This window comes from Chlamydotis macqueenii, chromosome 6 (assembly GCF_036417535.1).
Source record: "Chlamydotis macqueenii isolate bChlMac1 chromosome 6, bChlMac1.mat, whole genome shotgun sequence".
Classification (NCBI taxonomy): domain Eukaryota; kingdom Metazoa; phylum Chordata; class Aves; order Otidiformes; family Otididae; genus Chlamydotis; species Chlamydotis macqueenii.
In genome coordinates, this window is record NC_141561.1 from 19883726 (window position 1) to 19909254 (window position 25529).

Below are 25529 nucleotides of genomic sequence, written 5' to 3' on the forward strand. Positions count from 1 at the left end.
CAAAACAAAACCAAACCGAAAAAACCAGAGTAAACACACAGGCAGATACGCACATATAGCTGGGGGAAATTATGAAATTCTGAGTCCAATAGTAGTTTATTAATTATTTTTTCAACTAGAAATACATTAACCATTAGTAAGTACACTAGTGGTTAATGTACACCAGCACTAGTACACCAAGTACACCAGTACTTGCAAACAGCCACTGTTGGCCAGATTTGTTCTTTAACAGCTGTTGCAACTGCAGGTTCTGTGGACTTAATTCTCCCCCTGCCCTGAGCTGATTGTATGCTTCAACTCCTTTACTCCTCTGGATCTTCACTATCACATACACAAGCCCAGTCTTTAACACTCCCATTCTTTCAACTATTCTGTCACTTGTGAAAATTTCCTTCTGTGTACTGTGCCTTAGTGTGTTCTTGTTGCTCTAGCTATGATGGTATCAAATATCACAGGCTAAGTAAGGTCAGCCCTGCTTAGTACTCAGAGGGAAGACTTTAAAACAAGTGCCATTATCCTGTGTGTGGTACAGGAGAGGGTGCTGCATTATTTGTCGCTAGTATTTTGCTTTTTTGACATACTGTGTTACAGACTGGTAAACAGTACTAGAAAACCCTGCTGCATTAAAATTTGCTTATTTATAAAAAACAGGATATAAAAGGAGGACTAAGAGCTCTGTTCAGTCCTTAGACATGACAAAGTCAGTTCTGTAGAGGTGGAAACATCAGCTCTAAGTATCCTAAGTAACTATATTCCACGTACTTTCCTTTGACATTTGCAAAATCTGTTCTACAACACTTCAGTGCTACAGTCTACACCTGACTGATAAGTACAAACCAATCATCCACAAACTTCAGTTTCAGTATTTCAAATAATTTCAATCCTTATTTGAACAAAAAACTGTCAGCTGGTAGACTTCTTTAAAGTACTCACTTAACCTGACATTTTGTCTTTTTAGTTAAACCTCACTATTTATAATACATTACTATGTTCTATGTATTCCCCTCCCTGCTTCTGTATCATCTTACTTTCAAAATTAACAAATTTTTCTGATATGTATATTGATGGAGTGCACTCAGGTTTTTCCATTATCACCTGTAGGAATTCAGGTATCTGATAGTCACATGAAAATAAGATACCACTGGCACCATCAAACTCTGTGCGGTAGTAATACTATATAACCTCATGCAGTAACCTCTTACTTATAATTTGTGATCAGGTTAAATCTCAACTCACATACAGAATGTAAATAATGACTAAGCCTAAGCTTCTGTAGGAAGTTTCTTTAATGGTTAATTAGTTTCTTTCACATTAGTAATGTTGACTTCCTTATGCAAGTTACAGAGCAGCACTTACTCTCGCATTACTGTCAGCAGCACACAACGTTCTCATTCACAAACCAGAGCAGGCTTGAACTTTTATCTTAAAAATGACTGAAGACAGCTGTAAAGGAGCCAAGGCTACTAAAACAGGAACAGCTTAATATTTCAAGAATCACTGACATGGTACAGACATCCTCAGGTGCTGTTCTACTTCACTTAATAAGGGAATGCCTCTAATCAAAGCTACCGTATACATTAAGTGACAGTATTTCATTAATGAATAAAGGGATTAGGTCCATCTAATTATATACTGTTAAATATCTGGGGATCCTTCACACTTAAAGATGTTAAAATATTCTAACAATTGCACATTTGTTCAACATTTAAGTCCAATATGAAATTCAGATTAAAAAAATCCAAATAGAGACTTAGAACTATAAAAAGGTGATGTCCCATTGCTTTGACATTCTCTGAGCATGGCAACAACAGAAGCAGAACCCCCTATACTGGCAACTGCTCTATTTTTAAAGTTTAACTTGAAACTTCGAAGACTGATATAATATTTAATGAGCATTTCGTAGTACACTGCAAATTCTTATTTTCACAGTAAACTAAGATATAGGAGACTTTTACAGATGTACAGTTTAGATAACTTGATGCAACTAGATACCATAGCTGCATAAAAATGCGGACAAATCATAAGATTAAATCTGCAAGTGTTTGATAGCTCTGTAAATAGTTTTGAATATTCCACATGGTGATCTATCTCCATTTTTTTGCCACTAAATAACTAAGGGAATATGATACCTAATTAATACATGGCACAGTTATGCATATTATGAAGAATCATGCCAATACAATGAAATCAAAGTTTCAGGCTTTGAACTTTAGGTATTTAAGTCTGTTCTCTCTAATCGAAGGAACAAGGGAATGGTCCATCAGCAAGTTGTGGGGTTTTTTTGGAGGAGTTCAACTACACTGATCTTGAAGCTTCCCCTTCCCTCACCCCAGCCTCCCTTTACCTCTTGATGCTCACTTTTTACTGAGAGAGAGTTGGGTCACTATCAATACATATACCAAAACAATGCCACCTTACATGCCATATAAGACTAGACTAGAGCGTATTCTTCAGAAATGCCTCATCTCCACTCTGATTAAGTTTTCTTCAGTCTCTTCATCTATTTTACCAGTTGCTCTGAGGAGTATTACAATGAATAAGGAAGAACCTAAGAATTAGCTTCCCATCCTACTCCTAAACTCCTGTTTTAAACATTATTTGGAAATGTCCATGCACTTATGGAAACTAATGCTTTAGACATCACCAAGCAGATCATTTGTTGATACAGAAGACAGTTGTTCTTCACATGCAACAGCTGATATCAACAAAACAGCTACTAAAAATACACTCTCACTGTACAATCATAAACCGGTCGCTGGCATCTGTGTATAATCCCATTAGCTGTAGTATGTTATTGGCACAAGACCATTCTCCAAGTTTGAGAAGTTCACAGAGGAACTGGCAACTGGCTTCCAAATCCAACTATTGGATTCTTTTTGGCACTGGAGTTATAGCTATTTCTGTTGAAGATGACACAGCCCTTATTATTTCCAGGCCCTATGTTATACATGCACAGTCACTCTGAAATAATGATTACCAATAGATGTAGTTAGAATTTCCTAATAGTTTTAGTGTTCTTTTCAGATACAGTTGTTTCTCCCTCTCCCAATGTAAGAGATTTTCTTTCATTGCTATATTAGCAAATACAGAACAATGCCTGTCCTGCACAGGATTGCATTTTCATCATTGTACTGATTACATGAAGGGGGATCACAAGTTATCACGCTTTCAGAGGTAAGCTTTTAGTTTCTGGCTTCTACCCACATGTTCCAAAATGGTACAATATCTGTAGAATCCTGAAGCCAAAACAGAAAACACAAAATATGAAAGCTAGGGGGAGAAGCATCAGTTCCTGTTGTAAGACATTGCTGATGAACACCAAATCTTTCAACATCTTCCACTGGGAAGCAAGTGAACTCATTCCTCAGCTGATAATATGCCTGTAGAAGAGTACTCCTTTGTGCATTAAACAGGGAAGGAGCAGAAATATCCTTCTGCCTGTCCTTACAAAAGTGGTGATTCACCAGATCAAGAAAAGCAGAACTCCTTTTTCTCCAACTCATCCCCTCTCCTTCCCTCACCATTAATTTAATTATCTTAAGTGTCTTGAATAATTTAGGAATAACTAAGTCCATTAACAGTTTTAGTGGTCTTTCCAGGGTGACAGAGGGAGGGGAGAAGGAAGTGTTCATCTGCTTCTCTTTCACTTAAACACTAGCTGTTGTACTCTTATGTGAATGTGAGGTTTAATACAGCTAAAAAGAGAAAACTATACATCTCTTCCAAATCTGCTCCTTGACCACACCAAAAATGTTAAGGTGTTAAGTACTTGTGTTAACAAGCAGGAACAGCTGACAAAAAATAATGCAACTTTAGGTACAATACATTGCAATAGATTATTGACACACAGTTCCTATACTAGTTTCCATGTCACATAGCTCTTGCAAAGAAGACAAAACAAAATGAAGTATTTTTAAAAAGCGTAGTATCCTGTTACTTGCAGATTTCATGTCATTTCAGTAAGGACACCTTTCCTCTCATAAAGCTACATAATCATCAATTTTAAAGAAAAAAGCATACACCTTACCTGTGATTTTTCAATTGGATTGTATAAAACAATCCACATAGAAAGCATCCTTTTCAACTAAAAGCTGTGAAGCATTTCCACTGATATTGCTACAGCTTTGCTTTATTATCGAAACAGTATTCATAAGAAATCCGCCTATAACAAGAGATGTTTCAGATTCAGCTATCCAGTCAGCAGCCAAGCCAAACAGAACATTGCAACTTCAGAACCTCAGACCACTCACAGCACCCAGAAAACAGTTGTCGCGCCTGTGAAGATGGCAGCTCTGGTCCAAATGCACTATTTTGACTAGAGCCTCACATCCTGTTAACACAGACACAGAGAATTATATTAAGACACATCATCTCTTCTGCAAAGACCTCTATTTGCTTGGCTATGAACCCATCAATTTAGTCATTTACAGTTACTCCTCGATCTAGTTGTAGCTGGCCAACACCCAGGTAGCTGCACTCTGGCCAAACATTACATTCAAGGATGTAGACCCTAGTGCTCAACAGCATCTTTTCTTTGTTTCAGTTTCAGAGAATTCTTTCAGCCTTCTCAGCAACTGTGCATTAAAACAGGATCCTAAGCAGCTCCACCTGGAAATGTTTGCTTTAGCTGGTAACAGGTGCCTGTACAAACTTAAAATTAAAAGTATTAGCTGCTCTTGTGTTATATTCTCATCTCTTACCTAGGATGTGTCATCTCATGCCTCTTGGTCCATATCCATGTCATTTTCTTGTCTTCCTTAGAGATCTTCATGCTGTAAGCTACAATATGCTAGGGCACAAATCACAAGTAGCTGGGAAAAACTAGGGCACTTATTACTTAATATATGTCCCAAAAAGGGAGACATTCCGTGGTTTAACATCATTCAGCTGCAAGTATGAGAGCTCTTACCTTGGTCTTGGTCTTAAAACTTCTAGCCACAATAATATTATCTAGTGATGCTCTCTCAGCAAAACTCCTCCCTTTTCCAGGTACATCTGTCTTAATTTTATTCTTCTGTAGAATAAATAAAAATTATATAATCTCTATTAACTAATGAGATAATTTTTACTTCCCCCCGCCCTTCTCTTCCTAGCCCTCCTTTACTTGTAAGTCCTGAAGTCTGAACTATATCAAGATCCCACTGTGCTACATGGACATCTGCTGCTGCTTCAAAGAACTCATGACAGTAAAAGTGAACGTACCTTTACTGAGGTTTGCCATTTTATCTGCACAATTACACTGACATTTCATTTACTGCAATATCTTAACTTTCCTTCCCTAAGCATTTTGACTGCCATTCAAAAGCAGCAAGGGGATTGTAAGTAGTATGGCATAAATGGTTGCCTTCTGTTGGAAGATATCTGTGATACAGGTTGCCCAAATTTTTAAGTATTCTTGGGCCGAAAAGAAAAAGCTGCTTTCCCTGTACGCAAGGCATCCACAACAAAAATTTACTGCTGTCTAGCTTGGGCTTGTGGTTGCTAGAAACACTTCCTTGTTACTTGACCAGGAATGTTTTCTTGTTTGACCAATGAATAAACATGTCAAGATCATCAACAAGAGTTTTTCCGGTAGAATTTAATACAAGAGTATCAGAAAAAAATAAGTCTCTAGATATACAACAGCGAGATTTTAAAATGTCTTACATATATATGTTGGAAGGAGGAAGGAGAAAGTTTTGCTAAACAATATTGCCAGCTAGTAACAGAAAATCTCATTGAAGAGTTTCACAGTACTACAGTGTGTTTAGACACTTCAGTTAATTACCAAGGAAGGTCAGTTACACAGAAAAGAAACCCTGAAGTTCAAGTAAGGTGGTTTCAATTTTAATCTCTGTTACATATCATTATAAGATGATATTTGCCTTCAGGAGTTCACATAAAAGGGCAATGGACTTTTAACATACAGGACTAAGGAATATACAGGAGTATTGTTTTGCAGTCAAACCAAAGGAAAAAAAAAAAAACAACAAAGCACTGTTATTTGAACTTCCCCCTAAACCAGAATAATTGGACTTGACTGATTTGGCTAAAATAGTGAAATGTCACATAGACTTTTATTACCACAGATGGAGATTAAATTAGTCTTCTGAACTAATTTTAGTTACCTTGGCAGAGAATACCAAGGTTTGAGGAAAAAAAAAAAAAAATGTAATCTCTCACCCAAACTACAAACAGGGAGATTCCTTTGGCAGTGCAGCCTCTCTGTGGCAGTTACAGATCAGCATGTTGTACAGGAATGCTTGAAACATGGACTTCAACTATCACAATGAACACAGACACTACAATCCTAGGAGTGAGTTACAATTTTCAGTTGTCCCTCAAGACACAGTGAAATCTAGAATGTAAGCCCCAGTTAGAAACTAGGAACAACCCTACCTATCTCACCATTTTCAAGTGAAGAATGAAGTGTTCTTTTGCAATCAGACCCTGAAACAGATCTTTTGAACTACCATGTGGGTTCCACTCGCCCTTGATTGGAGGCCAGAACAAGGAGGAGAAGGAAGCAGTAATACACATTGACAGAGAACTAAGATATAGGAGAGAAAACAGGACAGAACAGCAGTGAACAAACGTCCATCAGCTCTCATTTTTTATTTACTAAGATGTTCCTTGAAGGGTTTCAGCATTAAGTTAACACTGTTATTTGTAATCAATAATTGACTCTGTATTAGAAAAGTAATGAGACCTCTTTGAAATTATTGCACAAAAACCTGGCAGCAAACCATTAATGACCCTTTGAAATGCACATATAGAACAGTTTCTGAAACTGAATTACAGAATATCTCTAAAGTACAAAATAAATATATTGTTAAAGAATAGAAACTAAATACAATTACTTTTATTTAAATCAAGCACAGAAAGAAAATATTTTAATATGACAAATACCCCAGCACTTGCTGCATGCATCCATAATCTAGCTATTTCATCAGTGTGATCATATTTCCACCCCTCTCCCCAAAATGTATAACCTTAACAAGAAATGCAAAATAGATAAAATATAACATGAAGCATTTTCTTTTAATATATATTCCCATTTTGGTATTTAATGCTTAAACTATAGGTAGATGCTCTCAGACACAAGAATCCTTTCTAAGTGTGTTATTGTGCTGTTTTAAGATTAAAATACTTTACATTAATAAGTCCAAAGCAGTTCATTATTTAGTTGTACTTCCAGTACAACTGGAAGTATCGTTAAGTATCAAAACTGGGATTTGCTTTTTATCAGTAAGTGACTATATGCCGATGACTACTTTAAAATATATCTAGTTCACAAGAAGTATTGCTTATCTGAGTGCTAGGTAAATACTATATACAGATACTCAAAGAGTAGATGAGAAACGTCATGTAGTGCTACTGTTAAGAAACATTTTTAAGTAGTACAAAAATTTCCAATAATTTATGTCCTGATTTTTTTTGTGTGCTACCAGGATAAAATTAAAGGAGATTTAAAAAAAATCAAAACACTTACCCCAACTACTCTCAGCTGAAGGAACAAAACCATCTATTTTTTAAACAGAAACAAAGTATTGCATATAATTAAGATTTTCTACTAATTACAAATTTAATTTAACAAAGTGATATGTAGGCAGCGTGTGGCAGATTTGAATTCATACAATCTGTTAAAGTAATACACAATTGAAAATTAATGATCTAAAATGCTTAGATTGCTTTAAATTTGTAATCTCAGCATAGTGCTACATATTGTTCAGTCTTGAAGGCTAAAATCAAGAATTTCTCATTCTCATTCTAACGTAAGCAAAGCTCATCTGCACCTTCTCTTAAATCTTTTTAGCAGCATAGTCAGCTTTATAAAGAGGAAAAAGGCAAAATATTACCATAATTTAAATATTCTAATAATCTTTCCAAGGCATCAAAAGACCCAGCTTAAAATTCCTGTAACAATTGACAAAAATATATTAACATATACTTGCATTTACACTTTCAAAAATTTGTAGTTAGTATTGAGTTGGCCTATGAAGCAGTAGTAAAGTGCAAAATATTTGGTATAATATCTAGTGATTAGCTTTCGCTTCTGTGGAATACGAAGGACTAAGCCTGGCTCTTCCATTGACAGATATGGTGTTTGATGGAGGACCAACCTGGAGGCAAGGGAGAGGAAAGAAGAAAAAAAAAAAAAAAGTAAGTATTAACCTAGCTTTTCAGATTCTTCTCTCTGCCCTATGTTACACAGTATTACTTAAAGGAAACAAATACTGTTAATTCAGTTAGCGTTTTTCTCATTGTAATGAAAGATCTCCTTTATGATTTCTGAACAAAGTACAAATGCTACAGAATCAGAAATACTGAAAATTACTTAAAAACATGTTTTATCTTATCTAAAAATTCCATGCATAATTACCCAAACTGGACATCATTTTTAATCCTTCTCCAGACCTGGTTGCAAAAAAAACCCTTGAAAAATTATCACTAAACCAAACACTTTTTATTAAATACTGAATAGAATTTATTTCTTACAAAATCTTCTAACACTCCTTAATACCATGGTAATGTTTCCTTTATCAGGAGCAAACTATAACTTTTAGGATAGATAGCAAAGACCCGATTTTCAGAGGAGCTACATAAACCAACAACTCCAACTGGGATTAATGGGAGCTGTGGATGTTCCACAGCCATGTGAACCACATAGCACAGCACACAGTTTACTAAACACAATGAAAAAATTATGAAGAGAAAAATGGCTAAAAGGAAAACCTCATTTGACCCATTTTAGGTTCGTAATTACTGAGCACCCTACTGAACAGAAAAGATCAGCAACACAAAAGGCCACAGATCTCAGCATTGCATACTCACAACATATTAAGTAAAACAGGGGAAAAAATAAAGAATGTGGCTTTTATTTTTTTAAGGATTCTCTCACAGAGCTGAAAGAAAGGAGAGTATGGTATTAAGAGAAGCAAACGCCTCAGACCTCTTTCAAAATTCAAGTGGATCAAGTTATTAATCCTTTTACTGGGGGCAGCAGAGTAGTTGAAGCTATGAGGTAAATGTATTTTAAAAGTCCTTTCAATACTGGAAATTACTTTTGGATGCTAGTAAGTTATAGATACAAAATGCTTCATTTCTCTGTCCTACTACTGCCAGTTCTCCATGTTAAATATAAAATAATACCATATTTTTATTAAATTTGCCATAGGCCGAAAACCCTCTCTTTCTGCTGTCAAACACACCTGTACCACAGCATAGGTGCTCTGGGTAAGAGTGAAAAGAACAGCATGTACAATTTTATGTTTGGCAACATTTTAGTGGGTTCTTCATTGCATTTTTTGTATATGTGTTTTAGGAGGTTTTTTTAAGCCTGTTTCAGGTTTCTGTGTTGCAGAATGCTTCTCGTTATGTTGACAGCATCTTCATTATTATAATTTCCTCTTAAAAAATATAGCCCTCTCCTCAACCCCAGCCTCAACTGATACTATACTGAGAAAGAGCAACTTTCACCCACAGAAGAGAAAGCGAGAGGAAAAAGGACTTCAATCACCTTCCTCCCCATGCCGTTCTTATACCTAGACTGATAAAGACTATATGAGTCAAATCTACCCTAGGAACATTTCTACTAGAAAAGAATGAATAACTACATAATGAAGTTTTTCTTTGTTTTCTTTCTAGCAGAAATAGACTACTTGAATTTTGAAGAGCATATTATGAACTTTTTTTTTAAACAGTTATAAGCCACTATGCCAACAGCCATGCCTATGCATATTTCCCATAGAATCATGAGACAAAGTTCACACACCGTGCAAAATAAAGTTCCATATTATTCAGAATGTAATTATGCATATGAGGAGAAAAAACCCTTAATAAATATATATGCAAACAAAATCCAAACAATATTTCTGATAAACCAGATAGATTTGACCTCTAAGTGACTCTGAACAATACAGCATTTGCTTAATCTTATCCTGTTTTTAAAGTGGCTGTGGTTAGTGACACGTAGTTAGAAGCAGTAATATGGTGTATTATTTACCACTTTTACTGACTAGAGGTAAAAAACTACCTGAGCATGCTTGTAACCTTTCTGGGATACTGAATCTTCCTATTCGGTGTAGAAATGATGGGAGGCCTACAAGTCTCAGGGAGTCTGCTGTAGTGCTACACTGAAACAAAACCTTATGGAATGGATTGTTCTGATATCTGACGATTCGCCGAGAGATTCTGACCCTAGGGAATCAAAGACTTCCCTAAAACAAACAAACAAACAAAAAAACCTCATACATCCAGCCACCACACAATTTGTTTCTTTCAGGTAGGAAAGGGAAGAGAAACAAAAACTACTGAATTTCTTTAACCTTCTGCAATGAGAGATTATTCCTCAGTACAGAATGCAAAATACTAATGCTGGGTCAGGAAAGCTTTGTGTGAGACTATCACTAAATTGTCTGGTTACAAATTTGAAACAATACAGATTTTTAAAGTGTGTAAATTTTTACCCAATGAGAGAAGCATAGGTGAATTTTAGGAGAGAGGAAAGAAAAATTAAGCCACAATTTTAACCTGAGGGACTGGCGGAAGACAGTCCTACCAGGACTGTTGATGAAGCACTGAGAAATATCTTACTAATGATATCAAACAGCAGCAGAAGGCCTGAACTACATTTAAGAAGAATTAAGGATCTGATAGAGTCTAATAAATAGAAAAATACAGTCTCAGGAACTTCTGTGTGCTATCTGCCTCCAAAAGATTGCAGCTACTTCAGGTCTAGGGTGAAGCTGCTTAGCCTGCATCTAAAACCACACCACGTGAAATCATATAAATACAAACAAATAATTGAATATATTCCTAATTTTATGAAAGAGATACTTAATTGATAACTTAAAGATTTCTAATTCAACCTAGGAAAATTACCGTTTGGATTTGTACCGTTTCAAAATACGGACATATGAAGGTTTGCGTGTGCATTCACCAGTTTCTTCTGCAAAACTGAACACTCTTCCCCACCTCCCTTCCTGTTGTTAAGAGACCTCCTGGCAGCACTTTGTGCCAGAGCTAACTGCTTTTAGTGTCAGGCACTACTATGGTCATTTTGAAGGAAGTACCATGAGTTCACTGTTATGGACAAAACGACGAAACCTCACCCTTTTCAATTTGGCAGCAGCTTCTCCAGAGCGGATTGCAGCCAGCAAACTCTGGTGGATCTGTTCTGGGTCACAGCGCTGGACCATCATCATAGTTTGTCTCTTAGTGACAGGGGGTGGGTGCTCAGTGGAAGCACCTGACTGCACCTGACTCTTCTGCTCGCTATTCACATTGCTGCCTTTCTATAAAGGGAGAAAGCGGGAGGAAAAAGAAAAACATTTCCTCTAAATTCGTCATAAATGGAAAATTAAGTCAAACCAGCACAAGGTTGTATATCAAACTGCCACCGTTCTAGTGCTTGCTTCATTCAAGGTTCCAGAGATCAGACACATTTTCACAATAGCACTTAGTTGCTCCCTCAGATAATTACACCAGCAAAATTTTCTATCTCCATTCAAGTGTGTTTGTGCCATGATCACTTGAATCCAAACTGATCACACTACTCAGAATTAAATTTAATAAATCAACTCACGGAATCATAAAGAACAAATCATAAGCACTCCGAACATAAAATAGGTATACTCAGTATAAATTATTCTATTTAATTTACTGTTATTTGAAGGAGAGGATGCTAATTATGGCAAGAAATAATTATTTCCAATAATCTGAATGAGGTTGTTTTCACTTTAACATTCCCTGTTTTCCTGTATTTCATTATGATGCTATGCTACTGCTAGACATCTCAAGGTGTTTACACTCTGAATACAGGGCTTTCTGATCAGAGAACAGTTCAGGTACTAGCCTCTAGACTAGTTACAGTAGATGACAGTGGATTAACAGTCAACCAATACTAGAAATAAAGTTTACCTTTTCCATTAGACTGTTTCGTGACTCTCCTGTTACACTCTGTAAGGGAGGGTTTTTCACTTGAGGCTCGGAGGTAGCTGAGGAGAATTCAGCTGCCGAAGCGGCAGAGGAGAGTTCCACAGGAAATTCTTCTCTCGGTGCCTGGCTAGTGATTGTACGAGTCTTATTGAATGACTGTGACCTTTTGACTGCAGATGAGACAGCAAGAGCAAAAGGGGATGGTCTTGAACTGGAGTACGGCTTTGGAACTGCAAAAGTTCTTAGAGTTCTTAGGTTCAACGGTGGTGGTGGACAGGAGGAAAAACTTGAAGGTTTATTGCTTTTAACAGAAGTAGTGGAGGATTCAACTTTTTTTCCATCATCTGCTGGAGGAGAGGAAGTACTTGTTTTACGTAAAGACAAAGAAGCTGGATCAGGTGATGAGCTTTTCTTTTCCATCTCTGTATTTTTAGCTTCATTTTGAATGGAATTAGGAGCACAAATGGTACTTCTGGCAATTGCAGATGTCACATAATGACCTGAAGCTCTTCGTTGCATCTGCAGATAAAAAGAACTAGGCTTCGTTGTAGGACTTAATGCGTTTGACTTGTCCCGAGTTTCAGAAGAAACATTTGCATTGTCCAAGCTTAGCATCAGTGGGACACACTGTTTGGTAGACTCTGTTTCCATTCGATTGCTCTCAGTAGTAATCTCAGCTCCAGACGCCACAACACGTTCAGAAACCCTGTTCGCTCTGTCCAGCGGATCATATGCTGCTGCAGGTTCACTCTGTGAACTAACCTGGAAATGACCCACACTTTTTGGAAGATGAGGAATTTCAGCTTGCACTATGACTTCTTTGGGGTCTTCATGCTTCAGAGAGTTTTCCAAAGTAGATACCTCTTGATCCTTATAATCTGATGGAATTTCTGATTCCCAGCTCTTCGTTATTTCTAAGGATTTTGGAGGCACTATTTTATAAGTAGTCATTCCAATTTTTGGTATGTAATCTCTTGTGATTTCATTAGCAGGCTTAGGTTTAGGTTTAGTGTCCTGTCTATAAAGAGGGTAGCCTTTTACAGGAGAGCCATCTGGAGTTTTTGCAGTTGTTTCTGGACAAGCAAAATTACTGCCATTTATACAAATGTGACTCTGATCCTTTATGGGAATCACTTTTTCACAGGTAGCCTCTTGTCTCTCAAGATTTTGTTCTGTTGAAGTATCTCCATCCTCTTGTACTCCATGCATCACTTGAAGAAGGGGGTTGTTTGTATCTCTGTTGTGTTGAGGGACCAGTCCTCTGAACGTGGATGATTCACAACCTTGAGGAACAATAATTTCTTTCTGTGTAGTCCTTCCCAAATCGCTATCTGATGGACCTGTCTGTATTGCAACATCCTGAGTTTTTACCATGTCCAAGCTGGTTTGATTTGTTTTCTCATCTTGCTTTTCTGGATTCAGTTGAGGATAATTCCTATCACTTACAGAGATGTCATTTTTACATGCCTGGCAGTTTGATAGTCTGTCAACTTCAAGCTTGTTATTTTCTCTAAAATCTGCTGGTTTAATTTCAGCTGTCTGAAGCTCTTTCTCTTCTTCTGTTGTTTGAAGGAGTTTTGTATCACTATGATCTTTAAGTTGAAGAGAGATTCCAAAATTAATACAAATGCCAAAAAGATTCAACCTTACCCCTTACATCATGAATCGACTGGCATCCAATGGACTGGCTTCACACTGATACTAAAGTTTACTTTTAAAGGCTATTTAAAGATATACTTATCTTTGACTAATACTGCTAAATAATAGTATTATAACTCAGGTATTCTTTCTTAATTAACAGGCTAGCAGTGCCATGCATTGACTTAGTAGAAAAATCTATTCCAGAAAAATTTTTAAAGTGCTAATGAATTTCAGTTGATTATATAAGCATCACTAACTCAAGCTCAAGGACTATTCAATAAGTTAGATGCAATTTTTATTTAGCTCCACACTTTTGCAGCTTCTGTTCTTTAGTTTTAACATTATAAGTGTTATTTGTTAACTATACCTTATATATTTGTACAAGGGAACAATTAGAAAACATGGACAAAAGCAATTTTCCAACTCTATTTTTCCAACTGTTTAGCAGGTCTGATAATTCTCGATTTTCTATGTCTGAACTAAGCACGTGTAGTCCTCTCCAAAACACAGGAATATTTGGGTCAAATTGTTTTAAATACAATATTGGGAAAAAATAAATAGTTAAGGAATAATCATTTAGGGTGGTATTTTGAAAGAAAAAAAGAAGTCTCTCCTCATTTCAAGTATGTTATAAAATGGCAGTTAAAACTTATATCACACATAAATAGGCCTTATGTAATATGTTATTACTTATAAACAGAGGTGTACTGAATATAAAAGACTATGGAAAGTCTAATATATAAATCTGAAAACCAGCGTCACAAAAGGGTAAAATAGATCAGTCGGGTCACTAAATCCATGGGGGAAAAAAAACATGATCTATTAGATGCACAAGATGTTGTCATTTCTTTACAAATCAGCATGTCACTATGTTTAAAAATATTTGCATTTTCATGCAGAAAACTTGTGCTAATTTTACAAGCAAAGAGCAACCAATGGCCTGTCCTTGCCCAGTGTGGTGCAGTGCCCACGTCACTTCATGTGGCAGGATAAGCTGTGTCCAGCCCTCCCTCTCCTCAGCACTGCTCCACCCAGATTGCCCTACAGCAGCACGATGCAGCTTTGACTGTTGCTATAGAAAGTAATTTTAAAATATTAAAAATAAAAACAAAAAAGCCCAAAACTGCAGTCAATTCATGTCACCTTGTCTCAGCAGATACACCAGAGCTAGAGAAAGTATAAACAAAATAATCTGATGGTAGCAATTCAAGAGTATTGTCATTTTTTCAAAGGAATAGAAAAGTTCTCTTCAACCTTGTTTTGAAGTCTTAAAAATGAGTGAGAACTACTCACCATCGTTTTTATTTTGATCCAAATTTCTAAGCTTCCTGTCTTTTTCAAATGCAGCTTGCTCACTGCTTATCTTATTCTGTAGTCCTCTGCAAAGCACAACAGTACATTAAATATGCTGGTATCATTCATTTCAGTAAACACAAGAAACAATGCAAGAGAACTGGCAATATTCTCCAAACACAGATGGACAAAATAGAATCACTCTGCCAAACACTGGAGTACTCAACAGACTAGATTATTTTTTAAAAAAAAACAAGATAGAATGCTGCTATGATATTTTACCCAAGTGACATGCAGCTTCACTTTTCTGTGTAAGCAGGTGATCAGTTTTCCTTTCGCTCCTTCCCCTCCTTTTGCTTACTCGTGCAGTTTTAACAAGCCCCTTTCCAGTAACAACTCAGTTTCAGTGATGCCACAAAGGCGATGGTTTATCATTCATATAAATGCTCTTAGTGTTAAGCATTCTGACACTCCCAACATTTAAAACGTGTCCTTGATTTTGTCCCCAACATGATACACGGGAAGCTGCATGAGAATGCTGACTGCATATGAACATATGAACTGTGCAGTACAGGCTTTTCAAAGTAGTAACGAAAAATTTTCTGTCCCTTTCAAGAAATACCTCAAGAACAACAAAGAAATAGACATCAAACATGTTACTTGCATACTAAATATTTTGCAAACGCATACAATTTCTGTCCTCAGATCACAGTGGACAAGAGAGCTGCATGAATGCTGGAAAACACATTTGGGGGCAGAGAGGGAAATATTATGTACTTGACTTAAAAAGGTAAATGAAAAATGCCAAAATACTTAAAATTTCTCTTTAAACAAAACAATCAGAACTTCAAACTTACATCTGTGTTTAAGATACTTTTATTCTCTGTAGTTATAAATACTGGCATTATGAAGATTCCAATCCATTTGCCAGATCAAATATATTAGTTGTCAGGAATCAGTGCCTTGTGCAGAAACATCTGCTTTGAATCATTTAAAAATTATAAATTCTTCAATAACCATCCATCCTCATCTTGCTTGTACATATACAGTATATAAATATACTGTAAGTGTCCAATAAACCACTAAACAGGAGCATACACTCGAAATTATTGTTGGAAGAAAGTTAAAGTTCGGTCCTACACTTTGTACTCTTGTTTATCTTCATTCCCTTGAACACAGCTGAGGAACTGAACTACAAGTATTCACAACAGATTGAACTGTTTAAAAAAAATAAACCCAACAGCCACAGAACACCACAGAGTATCATTATAGAAATCAGTGGTTTTGACTGGAATATTACACTTATCCCTGGTTTGATTAAAAAGCACTTCTAGTTACTTTGGTAACTAGATCTTATATAAAAGATCTGAATTATCAAAAAGTTTCCAGAAATACAATGTCAGAGAAACCCTAGTCCTCATTCTGGAATCCCTGTGGTATTTCAGGAAAGAAAGGCTTGCCAAACTCTAGTACATGCTAAATGATACTCACTGGGATTATAGGTCATGAAAGGCTATTACAAATTAGCGGAGGAGGGGAAAGAAACATCACCACGACAATTGGCCAAACTGGCCCAGTAACACAGGTCTGGTAATTTGGAAGCTTAAGACAATTTAAAAATAACATTTGGCTGATCCTCCTCCTCATAGATTGCCATAAAGCAGACACATCCAAGCAACTAGCAGAATATTTGTCAGGACAGAGCACCAAAGAATTTTGCAAAGCCCCATTTGGCCTTGGACTGACAAAAAAGACAAGTCAAAGCTCTCCATACTACCTTGAAAGTTCTTGGCTACTAGAGCATTCACACATTTTGGCTTCAGTACAATAATTGAAATAGTTCTTTGAATTTAAATTGGGCACAGTAGCCAGTTTAGTTGCCCCAGGGAACAGAGAAATAGTGAATTACATTAACACAATGAGACTTGTCTGGAGAATGAACATTTATTTCAAGCAGGCACTAGCTTATGTTGGAAACCTGCTGAGTCAGGTAGTTTAACAAACATGCTGAAGGCCAAAGGTACAGCATCACCAGAAGGGAAAAAGAGTGGTTAAGAAAACTAATGTGTTTATTCTTTAAAAAGAAAGAATGAACTTGTTTTCCTGAGACCAGATGGATCAAGACAGGTCAAGACAACTGGCTAACATACAAAGAAAAGACAAAAGAAAAATTAAAACCAAAACAAATATGCAAGCAATAGATGACCGCCCAGAATAACAGAAAAGGTCGATCTGTTTTTCCTCAACTGTAAGAATTAATTTGAAAATTCTCATTTAACTAATCAATCCTTTTTTTTTTTTTTTTTTTTTTTTAACAGCATGCTGCTCTAGTAAATATGCTGGATATTTTAGATATAAGTTCAGCTTTTCTGGGGTCTGGCTGTTTGAGTAGTAAGGAAAGGGAGGCTTAAACTAACAGCCCATAGAACACTCCTCTGTCAATTTTTTTGACAAGCTTCATGAATTACTGTGCACAGAAGAGTGCTACAATGAAAGCTAAGCATATTAACCTCATTCCTCTTTAACAATTCTCTATTCTGTGCTCCACAATGAAACAGCACTCTACAGTTTACTTGCCTCCCCCATTCCTTTCCCAGTGCTCCCTTCTTTGTCACAAAACGTACTTACTTGCCATCTGTGCTCATATTTTCTTGTTTTTCTTCCTTGAAGCTTTGTGAGTTGTCTACAGAAACACTGCCAGGAACTGGAGCTGATGAAGCAGGATCATTTTTTTCAGTTTCCAGTGGTACCTCAGCAGAGCTGAAAGCTGCAGTAATCTCTCCTGTCCTGAGAGAGGTATTTGTACTTTCACTATCCTCTCTGTGTTGCATACTCATCTCTTCCCTTTCATCAATTTCTTCCAAGTTGTATTCTGAGCTCCTTACACCTACAGTCACAGAAAGAAGCAAAAAAACCCGTAAATCTCAATTCAGGGTGTAGATACAAAGGGACTGTGAAGTCAGCCTAAGCTGTTTGAAGAAGGAAAACTGAGGAGATCTGTCTTCATAATACAAAGAGGGGGAAAAAAAAAAAGAAAAAAGAAAAAAAAAAGAGACTCATTCAGAGTTTTAACTTCACAGTATTTTCTAGCTCTTTCCAATCCTCTCTTTTTGCGTGTGAGAATATGCTCATCACCAGGGTACTGTCTGTTTCTGCATCTGTAAATACCGTATAACATTTCCATTGTTTAACCCAAGTACTAGATTAGAACAGATCAAACTATATTTCACAATATCATAATCCAAAATTTCATGGAAGCAGACAGTTTATTTCATCCAGATTTCTTAATACTTCAATACTCCAGTGAGGTTTAAAATACATGGTTTCTTTATACCAGATATCCTATATGTGATATAGGTATGTTAGAGAACTAAAGAGCAAATCAAATCTCAGTTTTGCCCATGGTTTGAACAAGTTTGCTCACCACTATAAAAAAATTTGCATAATTATCCTAAGTGTATTAAAACAGTTAGAAGTGTCTTGTGCAGTGCCTTGTGTTACAGTAGACGTGCACAAAAATAAAGTACAGAGGAAAGTGTTTATCCATAAAAATAATGAAGTTTTCAGCAAAAGCGTAGTTCAACTAAAAGGTTTAGTTACTGGATTATGACACACACAACTCAGTGTACCTGATGTTAAACTAATAAATCCACCTGTTTTGATTTCCAGAGGGACTAACCATCTCTAGCTTCACTTCCCTGCCAGGAATCTTCCTACAACAGATGATGATTCACATTTTTCAAATATTAGTAAGTAGACCATACAATTAACCTCTTGGCTTTGGAACTTGCATTCTCTAACACAAAGGAAATAGTAATTCCATTTATATGGTGCAATATGGTGCCATGGAAGACTACTTGGCAACAACTGAACCATATAAGCAGTGCATTCTGCCTGCCCTGACCAGGGTATGCCTGCCAGCTTTGCATGCACAATAGCTGTTAGGTACAGGCCTTGCACTTGGACAGTTACGTTTCAGACATCTCTAAATTGTATCAGCACATTTCCAAGTGTAAACCAAGGCTAACAATGAAAAAAAAAAAATACTGGCTTACAGCAAGCAATAGTGGAAAGTAGCAGATCCCAGAGTATGAAAAAAATCTTAGATTGACTTTTTTTTTGTACAGACTGGTATCCTACAATGCTTCCAGTGCTTCTAGACAAGTACACTGTTACAGAAACATAATAGATGATGGTATATATGAGAACCTCATGAAGTTCAACAAGGCCAAGTGTAAGGCAATCCCAAGCACAGATACAGGCTGGGTGCAAAATGGATTGACAGCAGCCCTGAGGAGAAGGACTTGGGGGTGTTGGTTGATGAGAAGCTCAACACGAGCCAGCAATGTGCGCTTGCAGCCCAGAAAGCCAATCGCAGCCCAGAAAGCCAACCCTGGGCTGCAACAAAAGAAGTGTGGCCAGCAGGTCGAGGGAGGTGATTCTGCCCCTCTACTCTACTCTCATGAGACCCCACCTGGAGTACTGCATCCAGCTCTGGGGCCCCCAACATAAGAATGTGGACCTGTTGGAGTGAGTCCAGAGGAGGGCCACGAAGATGATCAGAGGGCTGAAGCACCTCTCCTATGAGAACAGGCTGAGAGAGTTGGGGCTGTTCAGCCTGGGGAAGAGCAGGCTCAGAGGAGACCTTATAGCAGCCTTCCAGTACCTAAAGGGGGCTTATAAGAAAGATGTGGAGAAACTCTTTAGCAGGGCCTGTAGCGATAGGACAAAGGGTAACAGTTTTAAAATAGAAGATGGAGTTTTAGATTAGACATCAGGAAAAATTTTTTACAATGAGGGCGGTGAAACACTGGAACAGGTTGCCCAGAGAGGTGGTTGATGTCCCATCCCTGGAAACATTCAAGACCATTCAAGGCCCCAAGATGGGGCTCTGAGCAACATGATCTGGTTGGAGATGTCCCTGCTCCTTATAGGGGAGTTGAACTAGATGACCTTTAAAGGTCCCTTCCAACCCAAACCATTCTATGATTCTATGATCTTTCCAATAGGGTCATTAGTTAAGAGTTCAATTTTACCAAAGTTATCACTCACAGTTACAGAGCAACTACAAAAGGCACACTTTTTACTATCTAATTGTAGTTTTTTTTGTATTGCACTCTTGTAATAATGCTTTGTAGTTACACTTTAAGCAATGTGATCATAGTGCTGGATGAGAGGTGATGTAGATGCCCAGGGAAAGAGGGACAAGACTGCAAAGTGGTTTGAGTGAGCTCCTTCCATGTGATTTAAGGACAGGTACATACAAATATGCCACGACGGTATTAAAAGGACTCCTTAAGAATTTACTAATAGTAAGGGCGTTCTCTTCATTCCCCCTTCCACCACCCCACTACCCACCCAGCCAAACCCTTTCATCTCCATCTAGGGAAAAGTAATGCCTATTATTAGGAAATTATTTTGGAGATAGCAGTATGATTTTATGTGAGAAGTATATATGTTGCAAGGTGCAAAAAAGCATAACAGAATGTGGGCAAACATCAAACCTGCTGAGCCCATAACCAGCTCTTAAGAACACTGTCTCCTTCACTGATGAGAACTGTTATGCCAGGAGCCTGAGCCATCACTACTCACAAGAACAAAGACTAAGACCTTCGGTCTAAGTACTCTGTGGAAATCTGAATTAGACAACAAAGCAGAGCCAGGACTTTTGACAAGACAATTGGAAGCATTCTGGAGCTGCTATGGCTTTGCGCCCAGGCACTCCTGCCACCTCTGTCAGTTTTCCTCTGGAGAGAAGTGTAACAAAGGCTGAGTTGTATCATACTGATGGGATTGAAACTTAGCTTGGCTTGGTAAGAGACATTGCTGGTGTTTCTGCTATGTGAAAATCTGTCCTTTGCTCTGCTAGGAATACTTTCAAGCTTTGGAGTGGACTAACATGACCTACAAATATATAACACCAAATAAAAACAACCCTCACACTTTGGAAAAAAGTGCTCTCCTTCATTTGTCAGCATAATATCAGCCTTGCTTGGAGTGAATTTTAACTAGGTTTTTCATCTGCTACTAAATCGCATTCCACACCTGGGTGACCACTGCTGCAGCAGAATGAAGTCTGAACGTGTTTGATACATAACAACATTTAACAGCCATCCTTCACTTGCATCATGCAGTTAATTCCCCAGAGGAACAGTTCAGATTTTATGACTTTTTTCTAAAACGTCAGTTTAGAGTTTTATATGCAACACACCACTAGGGAGGACTTATGGCAATACTGGCTACTGTTGCCTTCTTGCTTATACTCTATATGAAAGTCTAGATATAACATAAATCACATTTTTGTCTGTGTATAATTTATTCTCTATGAATATCAGTCATTGAGTTTTAATTAGCCCTAAAAGAACATTTTAAAAGCCTACAGGATGATATTGTGAAGACATACCTGATAAGAGGACTGACATACCAACTGCAAGTCTCCTTTGGGTCAGTAAGAACACTCTGCACAACAGAGAAAGGCTGACACTGCTCTGTGAGCCATTATGCTTGTAAGCACCAAAGCCAGAAAGATTGACTACTACATGCAGATCTGTCAGTGTTTTTGCTCTTGACTCTATAGACCTTAAGAGATACTGTAACAAAGAAGATATCAAGGGATTTCTTTGATAGGAAATTATTTTAAAATCTGTAATTATTTAATTGGTTTTTTTAAACAACATTTCACCCTCTTCCCTAGAAAAAAAGACTGAGCATTAATTAAACTTTGGGAAGGGGAACAAAAATCATAATTGAGAAAAAAAAAAAAAAGGAAAAAAAAACCATTGTTAATAATCCCAAATGTTCACATTAATTCTCTGTCAGTGTTTATTCTAGTAGATGTATGCCTTCAAATTGCTTTTGTCAAGGTACATTCTGATTTTACACCATGGAAAAACTGCCATTTCACAACAGAAATGTTGCCTAGTCCAAATAATGCATAGTTCCACTTAATGTACATGTCTATTAGCTGTGCACTACTTAGACATCAAATCAAACATTTGTCATGGTTCATTCTAGGGGAGAAGGTAACACTACATTTGCAGTTCAACTTTTTTTGCTTACGTGTGAAAGCAACAATGCACAACAGAACTACTTTGGGAATGCCAGTCACAGCTGAGCAAAAACTCAAAATGCTTCCAGAAGCCTGACAATCAAAAGAGCATTAATCCAAACGGAAGGAGTTGCCAAGTTTATGTAAAGTTAAATTACGTCCAACTTAGCAATTAAAAAGATATTGAAATATTTTACCCATTTAAAACAATACCCATATGTGCATAATTTTTGGACTAGGAACAGGACAAGTGTACTGCAATTGATTTTGCTGCATGTGGATATTGGTCCTCACAGCATGACAGGCTTTGCGAAAAGGACTCTTTATACACAGGTCTCAGGACAGTTTCAGAGATGCCACCAGAGAGCAGCAGTATCCCATGAGAAAGGAGAAGGAAAAAAAAAAAAAAAAAAAGAGGCAATGAAGCTGTGCTATGTGACTTGTCTCTACAGTTAAAAAAATGCATTGCATTAAGTCTTCAAAGGACACTGCATGAAGACAGCAGCAGCAGAACTAAAGAACGAAGACTGTCACTAACTGCAGAGGGAAATGCCAGGGCTCACTACAGACTAAGCACAATGAAGATGATTACAGTTTTCTATTTCTTTCCACTACAGCTTAAACTAAAATATTTAATTACAAAACTCAAATACCTCAAGTAGAGGTTCCTAAATCTATGGAAAAGCAAACAAGCCATTTCTGAACTTCAAGGGTGTTTATCTATGCAGCACTCAGGCATTACAGTGATGGGAAATGCAGAAATTCTAGTGGAGACCTACAATCTCAAGTTAGAAACAAGCTAAAGAAAAAAAAAAACCAACTTGATTTTTAAACCATACTACAGTAACTTTGCTCATCCTCTTAGACACATCACATGTAGATAAACAGTTTTCAACACAGAAACTTAAGTACTAATAAACATCATTAAGAGCCATTCACTTAGAAGTTACTACCCTCCTTCATCTGCTACAACAACTAGGAAAAGGAAAGGTTACAGCTTCATTACATCTTCATACTTCTCGATTCTATGATTTATTAAGTTACAAGTATTTCTATTAAAGGTTGTCTTGACAATTTACATAAATTGTCCTAAACACAAACTAAGCCAAAATTTACTGATTATTGATCTGGCTTTTTTCCCTGTTGTCAGAGACCTAGGATGGCAGGTGAGTTTTTCAACTCTTGTTGTGGTACATTTGTGTTTTACCACTCCAACCAATTTGATTGGCATCCCAAATAAAACAGCTGAAAAACTACTTAAGAGTTCCAGTCAACTAGCACAGAAACTGAGTGTTTAGCCTCATATAATGCCAGTAGCACTCCACATACTTAGTGTTTACATATTTAATTCTTAATGAAATACATTGATGAGTGATTTTTCTAGACTGCACTGGCACTGATTATTCCAAAAGCTTTCACAAATTTTCGAAGACTCCTAGACACCATATCTTGTATCTGAACCCTTTAGTCTGATGCTTACAAACAACAGTACCAACTGCATAAAATTTAAGAAGTATTATGTTCAGCAGCTAAATAATTGTATTTCAAACATACTTTTATATTTCACATTTTTTCCATAGCGTCGAACAAATGATCTCTTAATGTGTAAACAACTATTTATGCACACAGTTTATATTTACAACTTATGTTTTCAAAGGCTGTTCAGATGCAAACCAAAAGGCAGGCACAGATTTGCTCCTACCCCTACATTATGCAGGTCAAGGGCAGCACAAGACGAGGTTCTAAAAACAAGACTGGGCTTTAGCTTTTGAACGGCTTGTTATGAGGTATACAGAAGTCACAGAAGTTCTGGCTCATTCTTGTCTACAACTTGTGGGGGAGGATGGAAAGCAGGGATAATGTTTACTTTATTAAATGTAAAGCACAGACATCCTTATAACATCCTTATTTTAGAAAGCCATATTTATACTTCAAAGGAAAAGTTAATTCATCTGAAGCATTAAAATTAGTTCTATACTTATGACACATCTATAGTACAGTAATTTATTACTACAAATTATCATAGCTTGCTACGAAGTAGATTTTATCAATGCATTTGGAAAAAGAACCAACCTGTTTCAGACTGCATTTCTGTGGCTCTTTCTTCCACTTTATTAGGGGTCGATTCTGTTGACTCTGGTACTGCAAAAAGTCAAGAAGCTTTTTTTATTGTCTCTTAATTTCTGTATCAGCAAAAGTTCTAGACAAAATGTTAAATTGCGATCTTATAGACTGGTGAGTTCTTCAAGAAATGCACCTTCTCTTAAGCAACCACTGCTCATTGTCACATTTCCCAGATATTTTAATCTCAACTTTGAGGTATTTTTGAACCAAAAAGAATTGAATTTTTGTTCAGACAGAAGAACAACAAGAGAACACCACAAAACTTTCTCTAAAATTTTTCTCAGCTCATTTGCTATTAAACCTTCTCTGATCAAGGCCAGGTTGGACGGGGCTCTGAGCAACCTGATCTGGTTGGAAATCTCCCTGTTCTTTGCAGAGGGGTTTGAATAGATGGCCTTTAAAGGTCCCTTCCAACTCAAGCTATTCTATGAGTCTATGATCCAGAGAAGCTGATTTTTTCTTCCCACCCCAAGCTGTCCATCTGATTAACAAAAAACACAGTTGCTATAGTTAACCTAACTGTTATTAATTTGGTATTTTCTGTTGGTTTTTTTTTCCTGATCTGTGTGCCCTAAAACCTGCTTACTTTCTCACACTATGTGAGCCAATCTCAAAGTAGTATTACTGCTTCTTACAGTCTAAAGATGTTTGGCACTCATTTTTACTTATCTCAAAGTGGCATTACTTTAATGTTTAGCCAAATTGCCATACTTCCTGTCGTGCCCCAATCAAAGAGCACAAGAAGATTACCAGTCTCATTACTGCTTTCACTTTGATCTTCTGGTGCTCTAGAGGGTGGCGAGGGTGCTTTGCGCTTCGTCCTCCGTAGAGAGGAGTTCACGGAAGCAGTGTCACTGAGTGGCAGAGAACCTTTCCGTACTAATCCCAGAGGCACCTAAAAAGGGAGACAGGGAAGGAAGAAGATTATTAGCAAAGAAAAAGAGCAAAACAGCTCTCCCAATTATTCTCCAAAAGCATTTATAATATACACTTGTGAAAAAAGCGTATATACCTATTACCAAACGTACTATGTTTCTCATCTTAATTCCTCTGAGTAATTCTAGAGTAATTGAATATATTCACAGAGGTACAAGATACAGCAGCAAAAGAAAATAAGTTGTTACATACAGTATAAAAGAGAATTTGAATTCTTTTATGCCTGAAGGCTATTCTACAACCCCCAAATCATTCTTTTCTAAAAGCAGTTAAAAATCATTGTGGAAAGAAGCTTCAACTATACCCCACTGCAGTAACACGGCACAATGTTTCCTTCCTCGTTCCTTCAACAGCAGTCCTGATTGGGCTGTATATATAATTATTAGGATTTTGTTTCTCTAACTTTTATAGAATTTTTTTTGCATGCCAGCTTTCAAAACTTATCTTGGAAAGTACAACTGTCTTATAATACTTACTGAAGTTAAATTATCATAAGTTGTAATAACAATAACACCTAAAAGATTAAAAATTATTCTTAACTCACAAATTATCAAAACCATTAAAAATG

General features: G+C 36.9%; 1 protein-coding gene across 3 annotated transcripts in view; it reads right to left on the reverse strand.

Moving 5' to 3' along the window:
- Positions 1-5558: 5558 nt before the first annotated feature.
- COBLL1 (cordon-bleu WH2 repeat protein like 1) overlaps positions 5559-25529 on the reverse strand; it is a 90081-nt gene continuing 70110 nt past the window's right edge. For all 3 annotated transcript variants that reach the window (XM_086751328.1, XM_086751327.1, XM_086751329.1), the window contains 7 exons: positions 24776-24920; positions 23975-24043; positions 17482-17740; positions 14854-14939; positions 11902-13511; positions 11094-11276; positions 5559-8102 (listed from right to left, as the gene is read on the reverse strand). In XM_086751328.1, the coding sequence (XP_086607454.1) occupies positions 8016-8102; positions 11094-11276; positions 11902-13511; positions 14854-14939; positions 17482-17740; positions 23975-24043; positions 24776-24920 (2439 nt within the window). In that variant the 3' untranslated portion in view covers positions 5559-8015. The remainder of the gene's footprint in view (positions 8103-11093; positions 11277-11901; positions 13512-14853; positions 14940-17481; positions 17741-23974; positions 24044-24775; positions 24921-25529) is intronic.